Source organism: Danio aesculapii, chromosome 12 (assembly GCF_903798145.1).
Source record: "Danio aesculapii chromosome 12, fDanAes4.1, whole genome shotgun sequence".
In the NCBI taxonomy this organism is placed as follows: Eukaryota; Metazoa; Chordata; class Actinopteri; order Cypriniformes; family Danionidae; genus Danio; species Danio aesculapii.
This window is the reverse complement of record NC_079446.1, coordinates 31,958,583-31,977,080: the sequence shown is the minus strand read 5'-3', so window position 1 is coordinate 31,977,080 and position 18,498 is coordinate 31,958,583. Positions and strand designations below refer to the sequence as shown.

The following is an 18,498-nucleotide window of genomic DNA, read 5'->3' as shown; positions in this document are numbered from 1 at the left end:
ATTACATGGATTTCAAATACGTATTTTTAAATACAAAATTGTATTTAGTAATTTGTATTTGATAGGGTTGATGAGAATGGCTAAATATTTTGTATCAAATATTATACAAAATACATTGTATAAATAAAAGTAATTTTGGATGGATGGGCTCTATGCACAGCTACAGATTTAAAGCCAACGATAAACTTCCGGTGAAAGCTTAATGTGACTATTTTAAATTCTGCAAGGTTGTTTTTACAGCATCGATGTTGTAATGTAATTACAATACATTCAGTTAAACAGACTTAAGCATTTATTTAGTTGTTCAAGTGTAAAACGAGATGAAAGACCATTGTAAACCACTAGCGTCTTCAATAACAACAGGCTAGCTCAGAAATACCATAGAAAATACTGGGGTAAAATAAACTTCTACAAACATGACCGGGGAAATGGAATTTAATGCAGTGCTTCTTGTCTGATCTGAGACCCAATTCATATCGTTTATCTAACAGGCAGTGAAGATGGCTGACTTTTAAAGAAATCAGATCTTAAACGTGACAATTTTGTAATGGAAAGAGAGTTCACCGGAAGCACTTGGGTTGCCTGGCTGAAAATTAAAAGTCTGTATGCATAAAGCCGATTGCTGATGCCAAATGTTTGTCGCTAAAACAAAGAACAGAAAAATAGGTCCTACAGTGGCGATTCTGACACTGTTTTAAATGCTGGTAGTTGATCTGCAGGTGCACTGTATAGTTAGTGAAAAGGAAAGATGTATGCCCAAAGATGTGAAAGTGACAACATATGTAACGCACATTTAATAATCAAAATTTTCTGACAGGTTAGACAGCAAGAGCATGATATATTGATATAACAGAGTTTCAGAAATGTTATTACATTAAGTATTAAAGAATCAGTTTAATGGTGAAGGGACTGATCAAATAGGCCTATTAATGGAAGGTTTGCAAAGAAATCTCATGTTCCTTTTTAAAATGTATTTAGTAGTATTTTTAAAATACAAAAGTACAGCGTTTTATTTTCATACATTTTGTGGCTGCTGTATTTTGTAGTTTATTTTGATACACTTAAACGATATTTTATTTTAAAATACTTTTCAATGTATTTTTGCCCATCCCTGTTCATCTGGAGAAATAATTCTGAAATCATTGATTCTGATTCCATTGATATACTTCCTCTATATCAGTATCTGCAAAGTGGACTTTCCTATTCGCATCGAATGCCTTTGCTGTGAATCAGCGTTTGCTCAGGTTTACCTTGTGAGTGTCCGTTTCGCTCTTTAGTTTGTTCTGAGCCCACTTTACTTTGATGACGTGAGAATTAATTTCCTCCTTGACTTTCTCCAGCTCGCGTGTAAGTCTTGTCACCTCATTCTCCTACAGAATAGTAAATCAAAGGCAAACAGTCCCGAGAACGCGCACACACAATCAATGCATTTCATAAAGCATTAAGGTAAACTGTTTGTGAATGTCTGACCTTGGCGTCATAGAGCTGCTGCAGGCGTCCTTTCTCCTGGGCCAGCGTGTTTCCCCGCCGGGCCTGTTTGTCTACTTCTGCTGTGGCTTCCCGTAGCTTTTTCTCCAGCTGTTCCTTCTCCCTCCGAAGATCTAGCGCTTCCTTTTCACCTCGAACATACTTCATGACCATCGTTTCCTTCTCCTGACGAGCCTCCTCGCATTTCTTATTGGCCTGGAATGAGAATACATTTGTAAACACAATGTGGTATATGCACAAAAACTTTAAATTTTCAGTCAGTCTGCCCAAGCGCTTCCGGTGAACTGTCGTGCCATGACAAAACAGCCACATTTAAGAGCTCGTTTCTTTAAAAATCATTTATCTTCACTGCTTGATTGATATACAATATAAAGGGGGTATAAGACCAGACAAGCACTGCATTAAATTCCATTTTTCCGCGCCATGTCTTTAAAATATGGAAATTTATTTTACCCCAGTATTTTCAATGAGGTCTCTGCACCAACCTGCTGCTACTGACGACGCTTGCGTTTAAACGGTCTTTCATCTCATTTTAAGCTTGAACAACTAAGTAAATGCTTAAGTCTATTTAACTGAATATATTTTAATTACATTACAACATCAATGCTGCAATGCATATACCCTGTTTTAATGTCCAAATATTCCTGATTCCATACAATCAAATAGGTAAAAAGTACCAGTAGAAGAGTATCATGTCCAAATTCATAATATTCATAAAACAGTAGGCTAAATGTTCTTAGATGACACTTCTGAAGAGATTCTGAAGTCCACTGGACACTTTAAAATCCCATTAAACCATGGGAGAGGATTTGTAAATGGCAGTTAAGCAAAGTATCTGATGCTAGAAGTCACATGACAATGACAAATTGGTGTGAATGTCATCCATACAGCCCTATTCCAGAGAGACTATATGTAAAATGCTATCAAAGAATGTTTGAAGTTTTGCTTGATGTTTACAATAAATGTAATTTGTATCGAATTAACTATAATTCATGTTTGCTTTATACTTTCAGTATAAATGTTTTAATGTTATAAAAAGTTTTCATTGAGTGAGGGGAATGAAAAATCATGTTTACAAATTATGTAAGATATTTATATATAAATAACCATAAACATGTTCATAATGATGACAAGCTCTGATAGTCAGCAGGTGATTAAAAAAAAAACAGCAAACGCAATATTGCTGACTTTACATAATGTGTCTAGTTCTGTTGGAAGCATATGATATGACAGCCTCAAATTTGATTTTTGTGATATATGCTGAAGTTTATTTCATGATATACAGCATAATCAAAACGCTATGCAGTATGTGATTCTGTATGTGATGAACAGAATGCTGTTTTTTTTATGAATCATGGGATTTGAACCAAAGCTGAAAATTTACTTAAAGGGACTTTGTTTGAACCAATAACAACATGTTAACCAGCTTGAATACACTGTAAAATGTGATTAGTTGACTTTACTTGAAAAGGGTAGTAAAGCTATTGCCTTTAAATTCTTAAGTAAATTAACTATGTGCATAATTAGAAAAGTTAAGTCAACTTAACAACTCCAAGTTGCCATGATGTAACTTGGGGTCACAAGATGACCCACTTTTTAAAAGTATAGTCAACCTATCTCTACTAAGGCAACAAGCTTTTACACTTTAAAGTGAAGTAAAAGTATAGTAACTGTAAAGTAAAAAAATCGATTTTACAATGTATACACCATTACACGATAGCATATTTTAGCAAATTTACTGCCATGTTAAGTGAATAGCATCTGCATGCAGACTTGGATTTGCAAACTGAGACTGCATATCTCAGACTTGCAATGTCAGACACAATGCACTCAATGGAGCTAGTGACATCACTCTCAGGAGTAGGGTTAGGGGTGGGATTAGGTGTGCACATCAAAAAGCATTGCATGCAGCTAACCTTGCAACTGCACCAAGTCTGCATCCAGACCCTTCTCGGTTTAGTACAGTTTAGTAGCTGATGATAAGCAGATGTGTATAATCCTCTAACCCAAGCACAAAGCATGCTTTTTTTGGTTGTTAAACAATGGTGTACATACCAATAATAAAACTACCTATTGCAAACCTTTGCTGCAATATTCATTTAAATACTCTCCTCCCATAAACATATCTTCTGAAATGGAAACTCCTTAAATGCACATGGAATAAATTCAACCTCAACAATAACATATTTGTAAAAGTTAATATTTCTTTGGTAAATCCTTATGGCAGCCTTTAGCATTAACAAATATGGGATTGCACAAGTTAGCACAATCTGTTAGCAGTTGTGGCCCCTGATGTGCAGTGAAAGAGCAAAAAAGTGGCCCTCACACTTGACTGAGGAGTTTACAGGAGCATGAAGGGCTGTTTGAACAAGTCTTTCCAAAGCAAACATAACTCTCTCACTATATTCCTGAAAGTTTGTATGACGTCAGTCCTCAATAAATGAACATACAGTACTGTGCAAAAGTCATAGGCCACAGGTATTTTCACCAATAAAAGGATTAAATTCAGTTTTTTTTTATATTTTTATGCAGCATGTGAGTTTGAAATATCAATTTATCAATTTCCAAACATTATTTTTGTCATTAATTGCAATTATACAGTGAGATTACTGTCTGCACAAGGAGTCTGACAACAGCCAGTGCTCCACACAGAGATCTGATCTGATCATCATCCAGTCTGTCTGGTATGACATGAAGAAAAAGAACAAACTGAGACAAACTAAACCTGGAAGAACTTTGGCAACATCTTTAAGATGCTTTAAAAAAAAAAAAAACCTGCAAGGCTACCTGAAAAACTATGGGAAAGTGTGCCAAGTGTTTAAATGCAAAGTGTTGTCATACAGAATGTTGATTTGATTGAATTAATACAAGTTAAATGATAAACAAAATGTTTTTCTGCATTATTTTAAAAAGCATCCTCATTTTACATCATTTATTTACACAAGTAACTAAAACTTTGAATATTACTGTAGCTTTGCAGGTAGGTTTTTTTGAAGCCTCTTAGAGAAAATAATGCTTGTAAATGTAAATTTATATTTCAAAGTGACATGCTACAGAAAAAAATCTGAAATAACAGACTTTAAAGCTTTTTTTGGTGGGGGGGTGGGGTGAGGTGAAAGCACTAGTGGTCTAAAACTTTTGCACGGTATATATTCTACATTTACCAGTACATTTACCAAAAAAATAAGAACAGAGACAATTGGAAACCAGCACCTAAAATCATATATATGATATGAAAACAACACAAAACATGACTTCCTTTTCTGGAAGTCTGGAAGATTGACGCAAATTCATTTTAAATATAAGGAGCACTGGCTGAAAACTAGACATAATTAAGCCAGTGCTATTGTGCAAGCAGGTTTATGTTTGGACTGTCTCTATGCCGATGACCTCTCACCTGTTCGAGTCTATAGGCCATCTCCCTCTGCATCTGCTGTATGGCATTTTTAGCGGCCTGATCCTGGTGAACCAGTTTGTCTCTGGAGTCTTTTAGTTCTTTCGTTAGTTCCTCCACCCGGCTATCAAACTGGTAAAACAAGAGAGGTGATCAGTCGATTGTAGAAACCATAAACATGTTCATGATGACGACAACAGAAAGCTCTGATAGTCAGCAAATGATCATAAACAGCAATATTGCTCAATATATATATATATATATCAATCACACATTTTAAGTTCTGTTCTTGGAATTGTTCTATTTGTGCTAAAATGCTAAAGTTTATTTCATGACATACAGTATTATAAAGATATTGACATGAGAAGTTTGCATTAACAGTCAGGCATAATAACAATTGGTGCATGACTGTATTGCATATAAATGTTCGGTGCAAGCAAACTGTGAAACTAATTTTATTGCAAAAGAATTGACTAATTTGACCGTATAGTGAATCAAATTAAAAGCAAGAAATAACTATTTTTGTGTAAGAAATTCTGTTAAAAAAATTAAAAAAGGAACTTTATTAGGATATGCTATGTTAAGTTGGCATTATAATCGAACAACAATTGGGAAATCCATGAGATTTGTGGAGTCATTGCAAAGTATAACCATAACAGAGTGAAACTTTATCATTTACATGTTTTTAAGGCATTTTTAAGAAAGTGTAAAGTATTGGGGCACAATAACGTAAAACATTTGTAACTTTAATGAGGAAAAATCTGACTGATTTATTAATATAACGAAATCTATACAGTGTTATTTTACATTACATTATTACATTTCTGTTTCTGAATTCTCTATGACTCTCCGGAAAACCATAAACTGTTTTTTTTACTTTTTTCTTTGCTCTATTGTAATTATTCTTGCAATTTTATTATTCATTCATTCATTCATTGATTTTCTTTTCCTCTTAGTCCCTTTATTAATCTGGGGTCGCCACAGCGGAATGAACCGCCAACTTATCCAGTATGTTTTTATGCAGCGGATGACCTTCCAGCTGCAACCCATCACTGGAAAACATCCACACACACACTCATTCACAGCACTAAATACTGACCCTCCCAATTTTCTTATCATTATTTTTTAATATATGCAGGATTCACACCTTACAAATTCGACCCAACCTTTTTTTTTCTTTCCCCCACAAAAAGAGCTCTTCAAGCCATCTGGTAAAATTGTATTCATATCGCAAAAAAACTAAATATCGCGACGTCAGATTTGATCAATATCGTGCAGCCCTACCTAAAATTAATAAATGTTTTGCAAGCAGTTTTCATCATCGGTTTTGTTTAATTAAATAGTGTTAATAAACTGAGCCTTATTGTAAAAATCAGAATATCTTCAAGAATTAATATCTGAAACATGTCGTAGATCTGATCAGTGTGTGAAAGTTAAATCAAAATTAAAGTTTTCAAGCATTTGGTGATGCGATAAAAAAACAATGCAAATACAACAAACTGAATCTTCATAAATTAATGCATTAAGTTTAAATAAATAATGATTGATTTACTGTATTTTTAAGAATCCACGATAACAACATCATGCATGCTCATTAACATTACCAGAGTTGGTTGTAACAAGTTACACATAACGCGTTACTGTATTCTAATTACATTTTAGGGAAAAGCAGTAATGTAACGAATTACATTTTAAATTTGTGTATTTTGATTACAGTTACTAAAGTCAATGTAATAGCGTTACCTTACAAATGTAGTTTTTAGAAGAAAAAAAAAAAAATCACGCTTTCCGCTGCAACGTCAGTTAATAAGCATTCGCTTTTAAATAGCTGGAAACCGCGAGCTGAAATGGCTGCTGTTGAGACCGGTTGCTTCTTCAAGTAGAAATACAGACATTAATTTGACTTCATTGAGCGTAAAAACTAAAATATTGCTATGAAATGCAGGTATGTCCAGATTCTATAGAATTTCGACTGCTTTTAACTCAACCAGTAACTTTAAGCACTACAACAGAACGTATTCTACGACAATACTTGTCACCATGGAGGAAACCGTCTCCCAAAAACAGGCTAAATTGAATTTTTGTGCAGGATCGGGAGTAAAGGTATTTTCTCAATGTGAAGAGAAGCGTAGCTGCTTATGGGGCCGTTCACATATCACGTCTTTTCACGTAATCAGATTGCAATTTTCCAGTATCAGTAATTTGTAATCAATTACTTTTTTAAAGTAACTTACCCAAAACTGAACGCAATCTATTGTATTACAACATGTAATGTCCATTCTACTAAACTAAAACTTAAATAAGTAACACTCGAATTAAATTAATTGAAATAAGGCTCTATTTGGGTCTCAAAACATCTCATTCTCCCATTCTGGCAACCATGTGTAAAAAAACCAAACAAAATACTAGTGTTAAGCATTCTTCACGGTGCTACAACAAAATCAATAGTAAAGGGACAGGCAAGGCTTTATTCAGAAGAAGGGTTTGTCTATGTGACTTCAGATGCCTGTTCTGACTTCAGGAGAAACCATGACAACAAAACGATCACAACAGTTTCATGTCATTACTGCAACACTTAATTACTCCTTCTCCATGTGTCCTCCCCAGGCTACTCTGTTTGATTTGTGTTCTTAGCCTCTATGACAGAGGGCTCTTTCAGACTGAACTATGATCTGGCTTAGCCTAGGGTCACTCTCACACAAACCCGCTTTTCCAGTATCAGATGAAAGCTCTTCAGCAAACAAGTGTTCTCTAATCAGTTCTCAAGGGGCAGTCGTAAATGACCATTCAGGTCCTGAAGAGGCATTAAAATGCTAAAATAATGCCATTGAGATTTCTAGTGAATAGAAATTAAACAGTATCGAGAATAGTAAAAATTGTTCAAATATATATGATATACAGAAGTCAACATTTGAAGTGGATCATCAACTTTCTTTAAAGTTGTCCTAAATCTATTGAACAACACCCATTCTTGTCCTAGGACAATTTTGAAAAACATTTGATTCACTTCGAATGTTGAATACTGTATATGATTTTTTTCAATTCTGGAAACTAAACACTTGTTATTGTGACCAACTGGAAAAAAAATTAAACATAAGGGCCATTCTACCAGAAACATACATTTTCACTTAGAAAAAAAATGTGACAGGGCCTGACCTTTAAGCTTGTCATCCTCAAAGAACAAGCATAAAATCATACAATTCAATGTGTTCAATTCAATTAAAGGTGTATTACAAGCATTTTATGTTAACACAAAGTGTGACAGGACTGACAGAAAAATGGGGGCAATTGTAAATTTAATAGTATTATATATTTGTAGTATTTATTTTTTACATTTATTTAGAATTTCATTTTTAATCAATTGATGTGAATGATAACAACTTACACTTGCTATTTCTCAAGCTTTTTTAGCATAACAAAACTATTAAAGCTGCAAGTTCAGTTAGGCTGAGGACAAAGACAATGACAGGGTTTGTAAACTTGTGTTTTCTTCAAGTGTTTTTAATAAAGAACAAAAATCTGAGAACCAAATGAATGACAAATTCCTTTACAGAACAAGAAGAAATCAAGCATCAGTCTATTTAGAAATGTTTGGGATGAAATACTTTTTATTCACCGTATTAATGTTTTTATTTCAGGGACAGATAATGTTTGTTTCTGGTAGAATGTCCCATAACTTTATAATTATATAATACAAATTAAAAACAATATAATTACATTAATAATATAATACAAGTTATAATTCATTCATTCATTTTCATTTCTGCTTTATTATTCTGGGGTTGCCACAGTGGAATAAACCGCAGGGGATGCCCTTCCAATTTAGCTTACCCAATTCACCTATAGTGCATCTCTTTGGACTTGTGGAGGAAACCCACACTAACACGGGGAGAACATGCAAACTCTATACAGAAATGCCAACTGACTCAGCCAAGGCTCGAACTAGTGACCTTCTTGCTGTTAGGCAACAGCGCTACCCACTGTGCCGTCCTGTATGATATAATATTTTAATATATTCTATATTTATTTTATAATATAGTTTTATAGTATTTTAATTGAGAGTAAGGCATGTTATGAACATACAAAATATTGATATTTGCAATAAATGCTGTTAATTAGTACTACACACTCATTGAAAAATTCTGAAAAAATCTAAGAGTCAACCGCCTAGTGAAACTAGAGTAGTCTTTGCTAATTATAGTTAGAAAGATTAATAAATTGGTAATTTATTCAATTAGAAAGTACTTTTTTATATAATACCTTTTACAATTTAACTAATGAGTTTATTCTGGGGTTTTTTGGGCCAACTTAATTGTAATGATCAACCACTTAAATTTGTAAAAACAATAACGTTAACTTAATTAATTTGTGTTAAGATGAGATACCATAAAGGAATTGTGTGGTACCTATTATTTTTTTAGTGTACATCAAATAAATGCAGGCTTAATGAGCATTTAGACAATTAATTGAAACATTTTAAAATCTTACGACTGCAAATATTTACATGGTCTAAATATATATGCCTTTAGGCAACATGTGAATTTTACACTTAACTGCACACTTTTGCAGCACTGTTTCTTAACGCTTCAGTGTATTGCAATGTTTGGACAGACATAAACTCAAACGTATAACACACAAAGCAAACAACATATGGTTGCCATTACCTTCTTAATGGTGCAAAGATGCTGTTTCTCTGTCTCCATCCTCTTCTTCAGCTCATCCCTCATGTTGTCTTTCTCAGAGCAGATGCCCAGTATAAGCTCCTGATGTTTCTTATTCTCTTCAAGCAACCTGAAAATCAGTCACCAGCTGTCACTACTAATGTTAGCAAACAGCAATGTATTTTAGCTGCTGAACTTCATATACATGTCATATCTGATTTTATTGTTAAATGAAGCATATTTGTGCTAAAATATTGATCAAAATCACATCAAGAAGAAGTGCTATTCTTTTTCTCAAAGTATCAGACAGCAATATGCCATAATGAAAAAGGCAATGTGAGATTAGCATAGAAAACAAGTGTCTGTGAGCATCACTGTTCAGACGATATTAACAGCAGGTTGTGGACCGCTTCCAATATGAGAGTCAGCCAGATGCCCTTGCAAAAATTAATAAAGGCAGAACAGGAGGGGGTTTAGAGGAGAAACACTAAGGGTGACCACAGCTTAAAATAATCAATGGCACCACAACAAAATAAATCATCCTTTACAGGAGTTATGGGCTTTCAAAAAATAAAATAAAGCACGACCAATCTACTGTGTGGTTTTACTCTTGAGTTATGAGTGTTCTTTCGATCTTATGAGTCAGTTCTTTCAATGAATGAAATAAAATGATCAAAACTTACTCTGATTGCATAACTGCTCTTTTGAATCATCCAAACAATCATTCATCCTGTTCTGAATTTAAATCTTACTTTTATAATTCAGTATAATTTATGCTATCACATTAAATAGTTCACAAAAGCACTCCTTTTGCTGGGCAAAAATTAATCATGATTTATTACATCAAAATAAAAGTTTGTTTTGACATAATATACATGTTTGCGAGTATACTGAGCATATTTATTATTATCAAACCTGCTAACTCAAAGAATATATATATATATATCTATATATAGATATATCTGTATATATATATATATATATATATATATATATATATATATATATATATATATATATATATATATCTGTATATATATATATATATATATATATATCTGTATATATATATATATATATATATATATATATATATATATATATATATATATATATATATAGATATAGATATGTATATATTAAAAAACTGAATTATTTTCTGAACTGTACAACCGTACAAGCTAAAAATTAACATTTATTTTTTATATATTTTTTTATCTACAAAGTGTGCAGCTTGTCACTGCAGTGCATCTTGAGCTTAAGTACGTACTAAATAAAGTATACTTTTATACTTGACCTTTACATAAGTATACTTATTTTTCTTAAGGGTGTATTTACTGACTTACCAAGATCAGTCTTGTACAGCCAAGGGGAGTATTGCTGCTCTGACAGCCAAGTTGGGGCAAAGCTAGGGATGCTCCGATCAGGATTTTGCAGCTGATATAGAGTACCGATTCCTTGTTGTGGTGATATACATACAATACACATCCATATACAATGTCAAAACAAACCTTTATTTTGGATATGATTAATCGCGATTAATCTTTGTCCAGCACTACTTTAAATAAACCTATATGATGCTTATTACACATAAAAGCATAATATAATTACAGGTTCTTAATCTGTCCTTTAAATTATATTTAAAAATTCTATAATTACTATTAAAAAATATAATTCTGATTAATTTCCCTCGACTATCTGACACTTCTGTGGGGACAAATGGGTAGAATTTATTGCCACACAAACAATGACAATGAAGATAGTGAAGTGTAATTTTAACGCAGCTTAGAACGTCAAATTAAACTAATGATTTACCGTCTCCTGCTGCCATAAATCTAGCACCAGTGGACTATAACCTCTCAGAGCCAAATGACATTAATCAACAGCCTACCCCTTGATGGCTTTCTCCTGCTGAGAGTACTTGTACTGTACACACTTCTCGAATAAAACCATGGAGTTCTCGTCCTTCTGAAGCCCATTAGGAGGACTTCCCTTCCGGACGCCCTCCGATTGACTGTTCAACAGCTCGTCCTCCAATTCATCCAGCAGAGACTCCTGTGACAGCGAGCGCTCGATCTCTGACAACAGCTTTCTACTGCACTCTGTGTCGTATGGGTTCAAGTTGGAGTTGGTTTGAGAGTTTTGAAGCACTGAAACAACATCAGGCAGTTCCTCGCCCTGAGAAGATGATGTGGGATTCATATGAGTTCTGGTAAGTTCTGTCGGCCCATTGGCTGTTTTCAACTCATCTGCCCCATTCAAAACAGACGGAGAAGATTCCTCTATCTCTGATTCTGGAAGTGCATCCGTTGGTTCTTCCATCCCAGAACATTCCAACTGTCCACCAAGAATAACAGAAAGGGATTCTGCAGCATTATCCTGAGTCCTGGAGTCTTCGATGGAGGCTGTTCCACTATCACAGCTAATGTTCCCATCAGTCTGCCTATGTTCTCCAGATCCTTCATCTTCCTGTACTTCCATGTGCATGTCTTGTCTTTGAGCTTCTTTGTCGACACTACCTGAAAGAGAAGCATCCAGTTCAAGACTGTCAGGTTCGGTCTGCTCCTCAACCTCCTGTTCTTGTAAAACAGGTCCACTCCCATTGCTAAGGACGTTGGTTGACCCTTCCAAACCCGTGCTGACTTCTGGACTTGGAGAGGGATCAGATGCAGGGCTCAGTTCGCTCTGACTATCCAAAGGCTCCATGATCTCCTTCAGCTGCTGTCACTGGAAAACACACACACACACAAGTTACATGCATGTAAACTTCAAAACAGCACCTCTTGATAAAACGTGACTTTTATGATTGACAATGATAAGCGGCCATAAAATATCTTTATCAAAAGCAAATAAAGCATAACATTTGACTATTATATTATCACATGTTTTTACAGCCCCCCCCCCAATTTTTTTTCTCAGGCCATTTAAGCTATGACTTTTTCTCTTCATTAGAGCATTAAAGGTCTCATTAAAATAAAAATTAATTTAAAATGAAAAAATAAATAAGTGTTACTTTCAGTTCTTTAGTTTAAAGGATATCTATAAGCTAGTGTGCATCAAAACAGTGACAAAACTAGCATTTAGAGAATATAAAATTAATATAAACATTCAAAGCTTGTAGTTTTTCTACGATCAATTTTTTTTTCACGTCATATCATACTTTGGTTTTTCATCAAATCTTAAAGGGCACCTAGGTTACCACTTTTTTCAGATTTAATATAAGTGTTTTGCTTCTCCAGAATGTGTCTGTAAAGTTTCTGCTCAAAACACCCATCAGATTATTTATTATAACTTTTATTAAATTCCTACTTATACATTTTTGCACTGGGTGGCGGTTTTGGTGTACTGCTCCTTTAAGGCTAGTCCTTCCCGCCCACCGTTTCTACGTGCCTTTCTCCGTGCCTCAATCTCCTCCCTCGGCTGCATCAGACAACAGACTGACTTAAAGGAAGCTGATCTCACGTCGCGCGAGAAATACTACAGTAAGAACGTTACCAATGAGTATTTATTGTGCAGTTGCATCGAGTCACACAAAGTTCACGCGCGCACACACACAGACACACACACACACAGACACAGACAGAGCGCTCGTTTAGCTTTGCACGCAAATGTGACAGGATACAGGTTAATATCCACTGCTGTATGGATATCTGTTATGTTAATGTACAAAATAAACCTGATTTAACGTCCACAAACCGGGATTGAAGCGTCTTCCTTTATAACTGTTCTGACATGCGGCTGTGCTGATGAAGTAAAGCTAGGCTAAATCGCTGTAATTCATTACACACGTGCACTGTTTTAAAACATTTTAAACATGTGAAACTCACTCTTGTTTACATTTGATGATGATTGATGATCCTATCAAACTGAACACACCTTTTATCCCCGGATGCTTTGCGCACGTCTGGTCTTGTTGATATGATTATACACATGACTACCGGGACATGTTAATACCCGCAGCTGTCAATCAATTCGGTGGGCGGGGGGACCGCACTCCTACGTAAAGTTGCGGTCGAACTGAAAACCGCTCCAATTGGTCCACCGTTTTTATGTTGCTAAATTTAAAAAAAAAGGACTGGGTGTGTTTATATCACCCCAATATGACGGTCTATACACCATACATGCACATATGTCTGTCCAAACAGCTTGAAAAGTAGATTTTTCACCATAGGTGCCCTTTAACCAATCAAATGCTCTCTAGTATCTGACATGCCCCGCCCCCTTTTTCATCTGATGCACTTGAGCTCAACAACTCTCACTGGCTGAGCTGTGATAAAAATAAAAAATAAAGTGTTATTGGCTGTTTTTATAAAAGGGAGGAGCTACACTTTTCAGTTGACATTTCGTCAAACAACAAATAAAAATGCACATTTCAAAGCACTTCACAAGACTTTTAAAGAAGATTTGACTTCAATGGCTTCCAGATAAAAAAAAAAAAATAGGCAAAATAAAACTAATATGTGGATCAAAATGCAAAGCAAATTGATCAATCTGTGGAATAAACCTGACATTTTAAAAAGATTATTATATGAATTATGATGAAAATGGAAATGTACTTATCATTTACACACCGCTTAAGTGGTTCCAAACCTTTACAAGTTCCTTTCTTTTGTTGAACACAAAAGACATTTTGAAAAAAGCTGAAAAACGACTCCATAGTAGGAAAAACAAATATATTAAAGTCAAAGGTTTTCCAGCTTTCTTCACAATATCTTCTTTTGGAGAAAAGAAAGAAACAGGTTTGAAACGACAAAACAAAATGAGTAAATGATTACTCTGTATTATTATTATTACTATTATTATTATTGTTTCTATTTACTTTTTTATTGTTAAACTGAAAATTTTAAACTGTCAACTTGTATGACGATGTTTAAAATAAAAATTACTGTTGAAAAAAAATTTGATGACTGATGAGAATTTACAGTTTTGGATGAACTTTCCCTTTAACAACATATTGCCCTTTATTTATTTAATTCATTTATTCATTCATTTTCCTTCGGCTTAGCCTCTAATTTATCAGAGGTCTTAGACTGTGGGGGAAGCCCATGCAAACACAGGGAGAACATGCAAACTCCACACAGCAACACCAACTCTAGTGCTAACCGCTGAGCCACCTTTATTTCATTCATACATTCATTAATTTTGTTTTCAGCATAGTCCCTTTATTAATCCGGGGTCACCACAGCAGAATGAACTGCCAACTTATCCAGCATATATGTTTAACGCAGCGGATGCCCTTCCAGCTGCAACCCATCACTGGGGAACACCCACTCATTCACACACGTACACTACAGACAATTTTAGCACGTGGAAAACATGCAAACTCCACACAGAAATGCCAACTGAGCCAGCCGAGGCTCAAACCAGCAACCTTCTTTTTGTGAGGCAACAGCACTACCTACTGTGCCACCGTGTCGCCCTCCTTTATTTCACATATTTACAAATCACTTTTATTGTCACATCACCAGAAGCATGTGAGTGAAAAGCTTAAATTTGATGAATTACCAAAACCTTTCTAAAAATATTCTTTTGCATTATCCTGGTTTAAAAAAACAAAGAAAAAAAACATCACCTACATTTAAGATGGAATGATAATAAAGGGCGAGTAAATGATGACAGAATTTTCAGTTGGGTGAACTATCCTATTCATAGCTTACACAATCGTCCAAACCCACACACTTCCATGACTGTGGTGAAATACTCCCTTGCTAACCAGAGAAACAACTCTCATTCAACCTGGAGTCATTTCAGTGAAGCCAGTCAGTATTGTGAAACTAAAGTGGTCCACCCTACTCACGCCCAATGTGCCTGATACGTCACTATTGTACTAAGATTCAGTGCTTAGTTTACAGTATTCTTGGCTAAATTCCTATAGATGAGACACAAATAAAAACACAGCTCTGGCATTGAGTGTAAATCACATTGCTTGATGAAACTGGGTGAGAAGCCTAGTGGCCTATAAAGCAGGATGATCAAGAAAGTGTTACGAATAGTATCAGGATTGTTCTTACAATACAGACCTATTTTTGGTGATTGCAGTGTGTGAGAGACAGGGATGAATCTTCGCCTGAAAACCTTGAGCGCACACACAAGTTTCATTTACAAGCCTTGTGTTGCACAGTCTATTCTTATAATAATTAAAAAATATATTTTATTATTATTAATAAAGAAAAAAAGATTATTATTAATAAAGGGGAAAACACAGTGTTTTTAAAACTTTATTTTAAGGTTTAATCCCTATAAGCCACTATAGCTCTGGAAATGTTACAATTGGGAAACAAAACAGGTCATACTGTAAACTATCAAAATATTAAAAAATGAATTTTGTCAATGATGTTTAAATATGTTATACAATGGAAATACTGGTTAACTTTATCCCTGTGAATTAATATCTGCACAAAATATACAATGCACAAAATCTACCAACTGTTCAGTTTGCAAAATACGCAGTGTTTGTTTTGATATTTTAATTCACTTGGAACAAATTCAAAAATGAAAAACATTATTTTTCTGTTTACTACATTAGAAGCCTTTTTTAGTTTGCATCAAATTAAACTCGCAAAAGAGTTTTTTTTTTTTAATCAGAAGACATTAAGCACAAAACCACTGTCTAATGAATAACAATGAAAAAAAAAAACTTTACCTCAGTTTAACCTCATTTTAAGGTTTAATCCCTTTAAGCCTCTTTACCTCTGGAAATGTTACAGGTGGGAAACAAAACCAACCACATTCTGTCAAAATATATTTTTCAATATCAAAATAGATTTTTAAATAATTTATGACACTAAAAAAGTAAAAAAAAACAAACAAAAATTTTTTATCCCTGTAAATTAACATCTGAATTTACTGTGAATTTACTTAAAATTTACTGAATTTACAATGCATAAACTCCGCCAACTGTTTAGCTTGCATAATACGGAGTGTTTGTTTTCATCATTTGTATTGTTATTTTAATTCATGTGGAACAAATTTAAATATGAAAACTTTCTTTTTCCATTTACTACATTAGAGAAGCTGGATTTGCATCAAATTAAACTCGCAAAATAGTTTTTTTATACACAGAAAACATTGTGCACAAAACCACCGTGTAAACTTACATCATCTTTCAGGGTAACCTGTATAAACAAATAAACAAAACTACATACCAATGCTGACCTGTACCATTTAAAATGTTTATAAGCTTAGGTGAAAAGACGTTCTTGCTGACAAATGAGTAAAGCATGATTTAAAGGATTGTGGCAAAATATAAAAATTCAAAATCACAAATAATGGCTATTTTGGAGCTGCAATATAAACCTTAAATGGAGTCATATAATGTCATCAAATCATTCCGGTTCTAAATATGCTTGACAATTTTTTTGTCATACAGCATGTGTCATCTGTAAATCACAAGACAAAACTATGACATAAAATCCACATTTAAAAGTTTTAAATATTAGTTTAGATGATTTCCCTTTCCGGCTTTGACCCTTATATATTGGATTATAAAATATTAGCAAATATTAATAAAGTACACAAATACTGAGAAACTACATTTGTCTCTTGCAGCACAATATGTGAGGTTGCCATTAACTCAACTATAGCTTTAAAGGTCACCAGCTTCTCATACCTTTCTCAAAGCAGGTAATCTCCACTGTCACCACTCACTGACATTTTTAAACATAGATGCTAAACACTACCACACTTTTTAGGAAAACTGTTTCTGTTTTTGACTCGCTTTGAAAAGTGAAGCAATTTCCTGTCCAGATTAACTTCCTTTATTTTTTGGTCTTATCTGTGTTTGATCTTGTCATTGTTTCTTTATCTTTAGTCTCACACATCACGTTAGTGTATTTCTTCTTTAACTCTACAGGGGGAGGAGGATGGACTGAGCTCTGCCCACAAAAACAAGCAATGAGATCTTTTAGCACACCAACCACGCTATTTTAGTCATAAACAACAATAAAAGAACAAAATAAACATTGCAATAATATCGTATTGTTAATTTTGCCGTGATAAATCCAGCGACACATCCTGTTATTCCCACACAGGTGCAGTTAGCTTTAGCACAGCTGCTAACTCACCTAAATATGTCATATTTAACGTGTTTAATAAGAAAATATCTGCGTTTTTCTCTTAAATTCAAACAATCACTACGATAATGTCAGTAATTATAGAATAGCCATTTACAAAAACATTTAAAAAAGCAAAACCAACTCAAATTTTGCAGTGAGGTTAAGATCAGGTCCTTGTAAACATTCCTATTCTGATCCGATGTGTTTTAACAACCATACTCGATTACGACATGACATACATTCCATCACCACGATAGTAGTATAATAGTATATAATACTGATAATACACTGATAATTGTAGTATATCATCCAGCTGCCATTGAGTTCACCCACTGGCTAGCTTTCGGGCTAATTGTATAAACAGCTGTTTTTTAATCAGGACCTGAATGCTTTAGTTTAAGATATGTGACTTACCGGTTACGTTAAATCCATTTAAAATGCCATATACTAGCTGCTTTGATGAATAGTGAGTGTCAAGTCCGTCTGAGTGATCTCCTCCCGATGTGACACATCAACAATATGGCCCCTGACTGAACGCACTGATAGCGAAGAATTAGTAAAACGGAGATGGAAAGAGAACGATTACTCTGAACTGCAGTTTTAAATCCCTCCGAAAGGTAGAGCCCCATTGGCCCAAATAACTTGCAAAATACTTATTTAAAGACTACATAGATTTAATTTACATTTAGACTCGTTTATGTTTTGGAATGAATACTCATGTTAGTAATAACAGTGCTGTCAAAAATGAAGAAAATTGTCTTAGCGATGTATCCTCTATGTAATCTATCAAACTAAACTGCCCGGAAGTCCTTAAGCTATTTTAAAAACTCTTCCCTTTTGTGTTTTTCTAGTTCTAGCTTTTCTACTTTATAAATGCCAAATCAAACTACTATTTTGATAA

The 18,498-nt window shown here is 34.3% G+C and overlaps 1 protein-coding gene across 2 annotated transcripts in view; it reads right to left on the bottom strand.

The window, feature by feature from the left end:
* ccdc186 (coiled-coil domain-containing protein 186) overlaps nucleotides 1-18,122 on the bottom strand; it is a 51,377-nt gene extending 33,255 nt beyond the window's left edge. For both annotated transcript variants that reach the window (XM_056469001.1, XM_056469002.1), the window contains exons 1-6: nucleotides 18,012-18,122; nucleotides 11,435-12,270; nucleotides 9,547-9,673; nucleotides 4,886-5,014; nucleotides 1,471-1,683; nucleotides 1,251-1,370 (exon numbers count right to left, since the gene is read on the bottom strand). In XM_056469001.1, coding sequence (XP_056324976.1) covers nucleotides 1,251-1,370; nucleotides 1,471-1,683; nucleotides 4,886-5,014; nucleotides 9,547-9,673; nucleotides 11,435-12,249 — 1,404 coding nt within the window. In that variant the 5' untranslated portion in view covers nucleotides 12,250-12,270; nucleotides 18,012-18,122. The remainder of the gene's footprint in view (nucleotides 1-1,250; nucleotides 1,371-1,470; nucleotides 1,684-4,885; nucleotides 5,015-9,546; nucleotides 9,674-11,434; nucleotides 12,271-18,011) is intronic.
* Nucleotides 18,123-18,498: the final 376 nt, after the last annotated feature.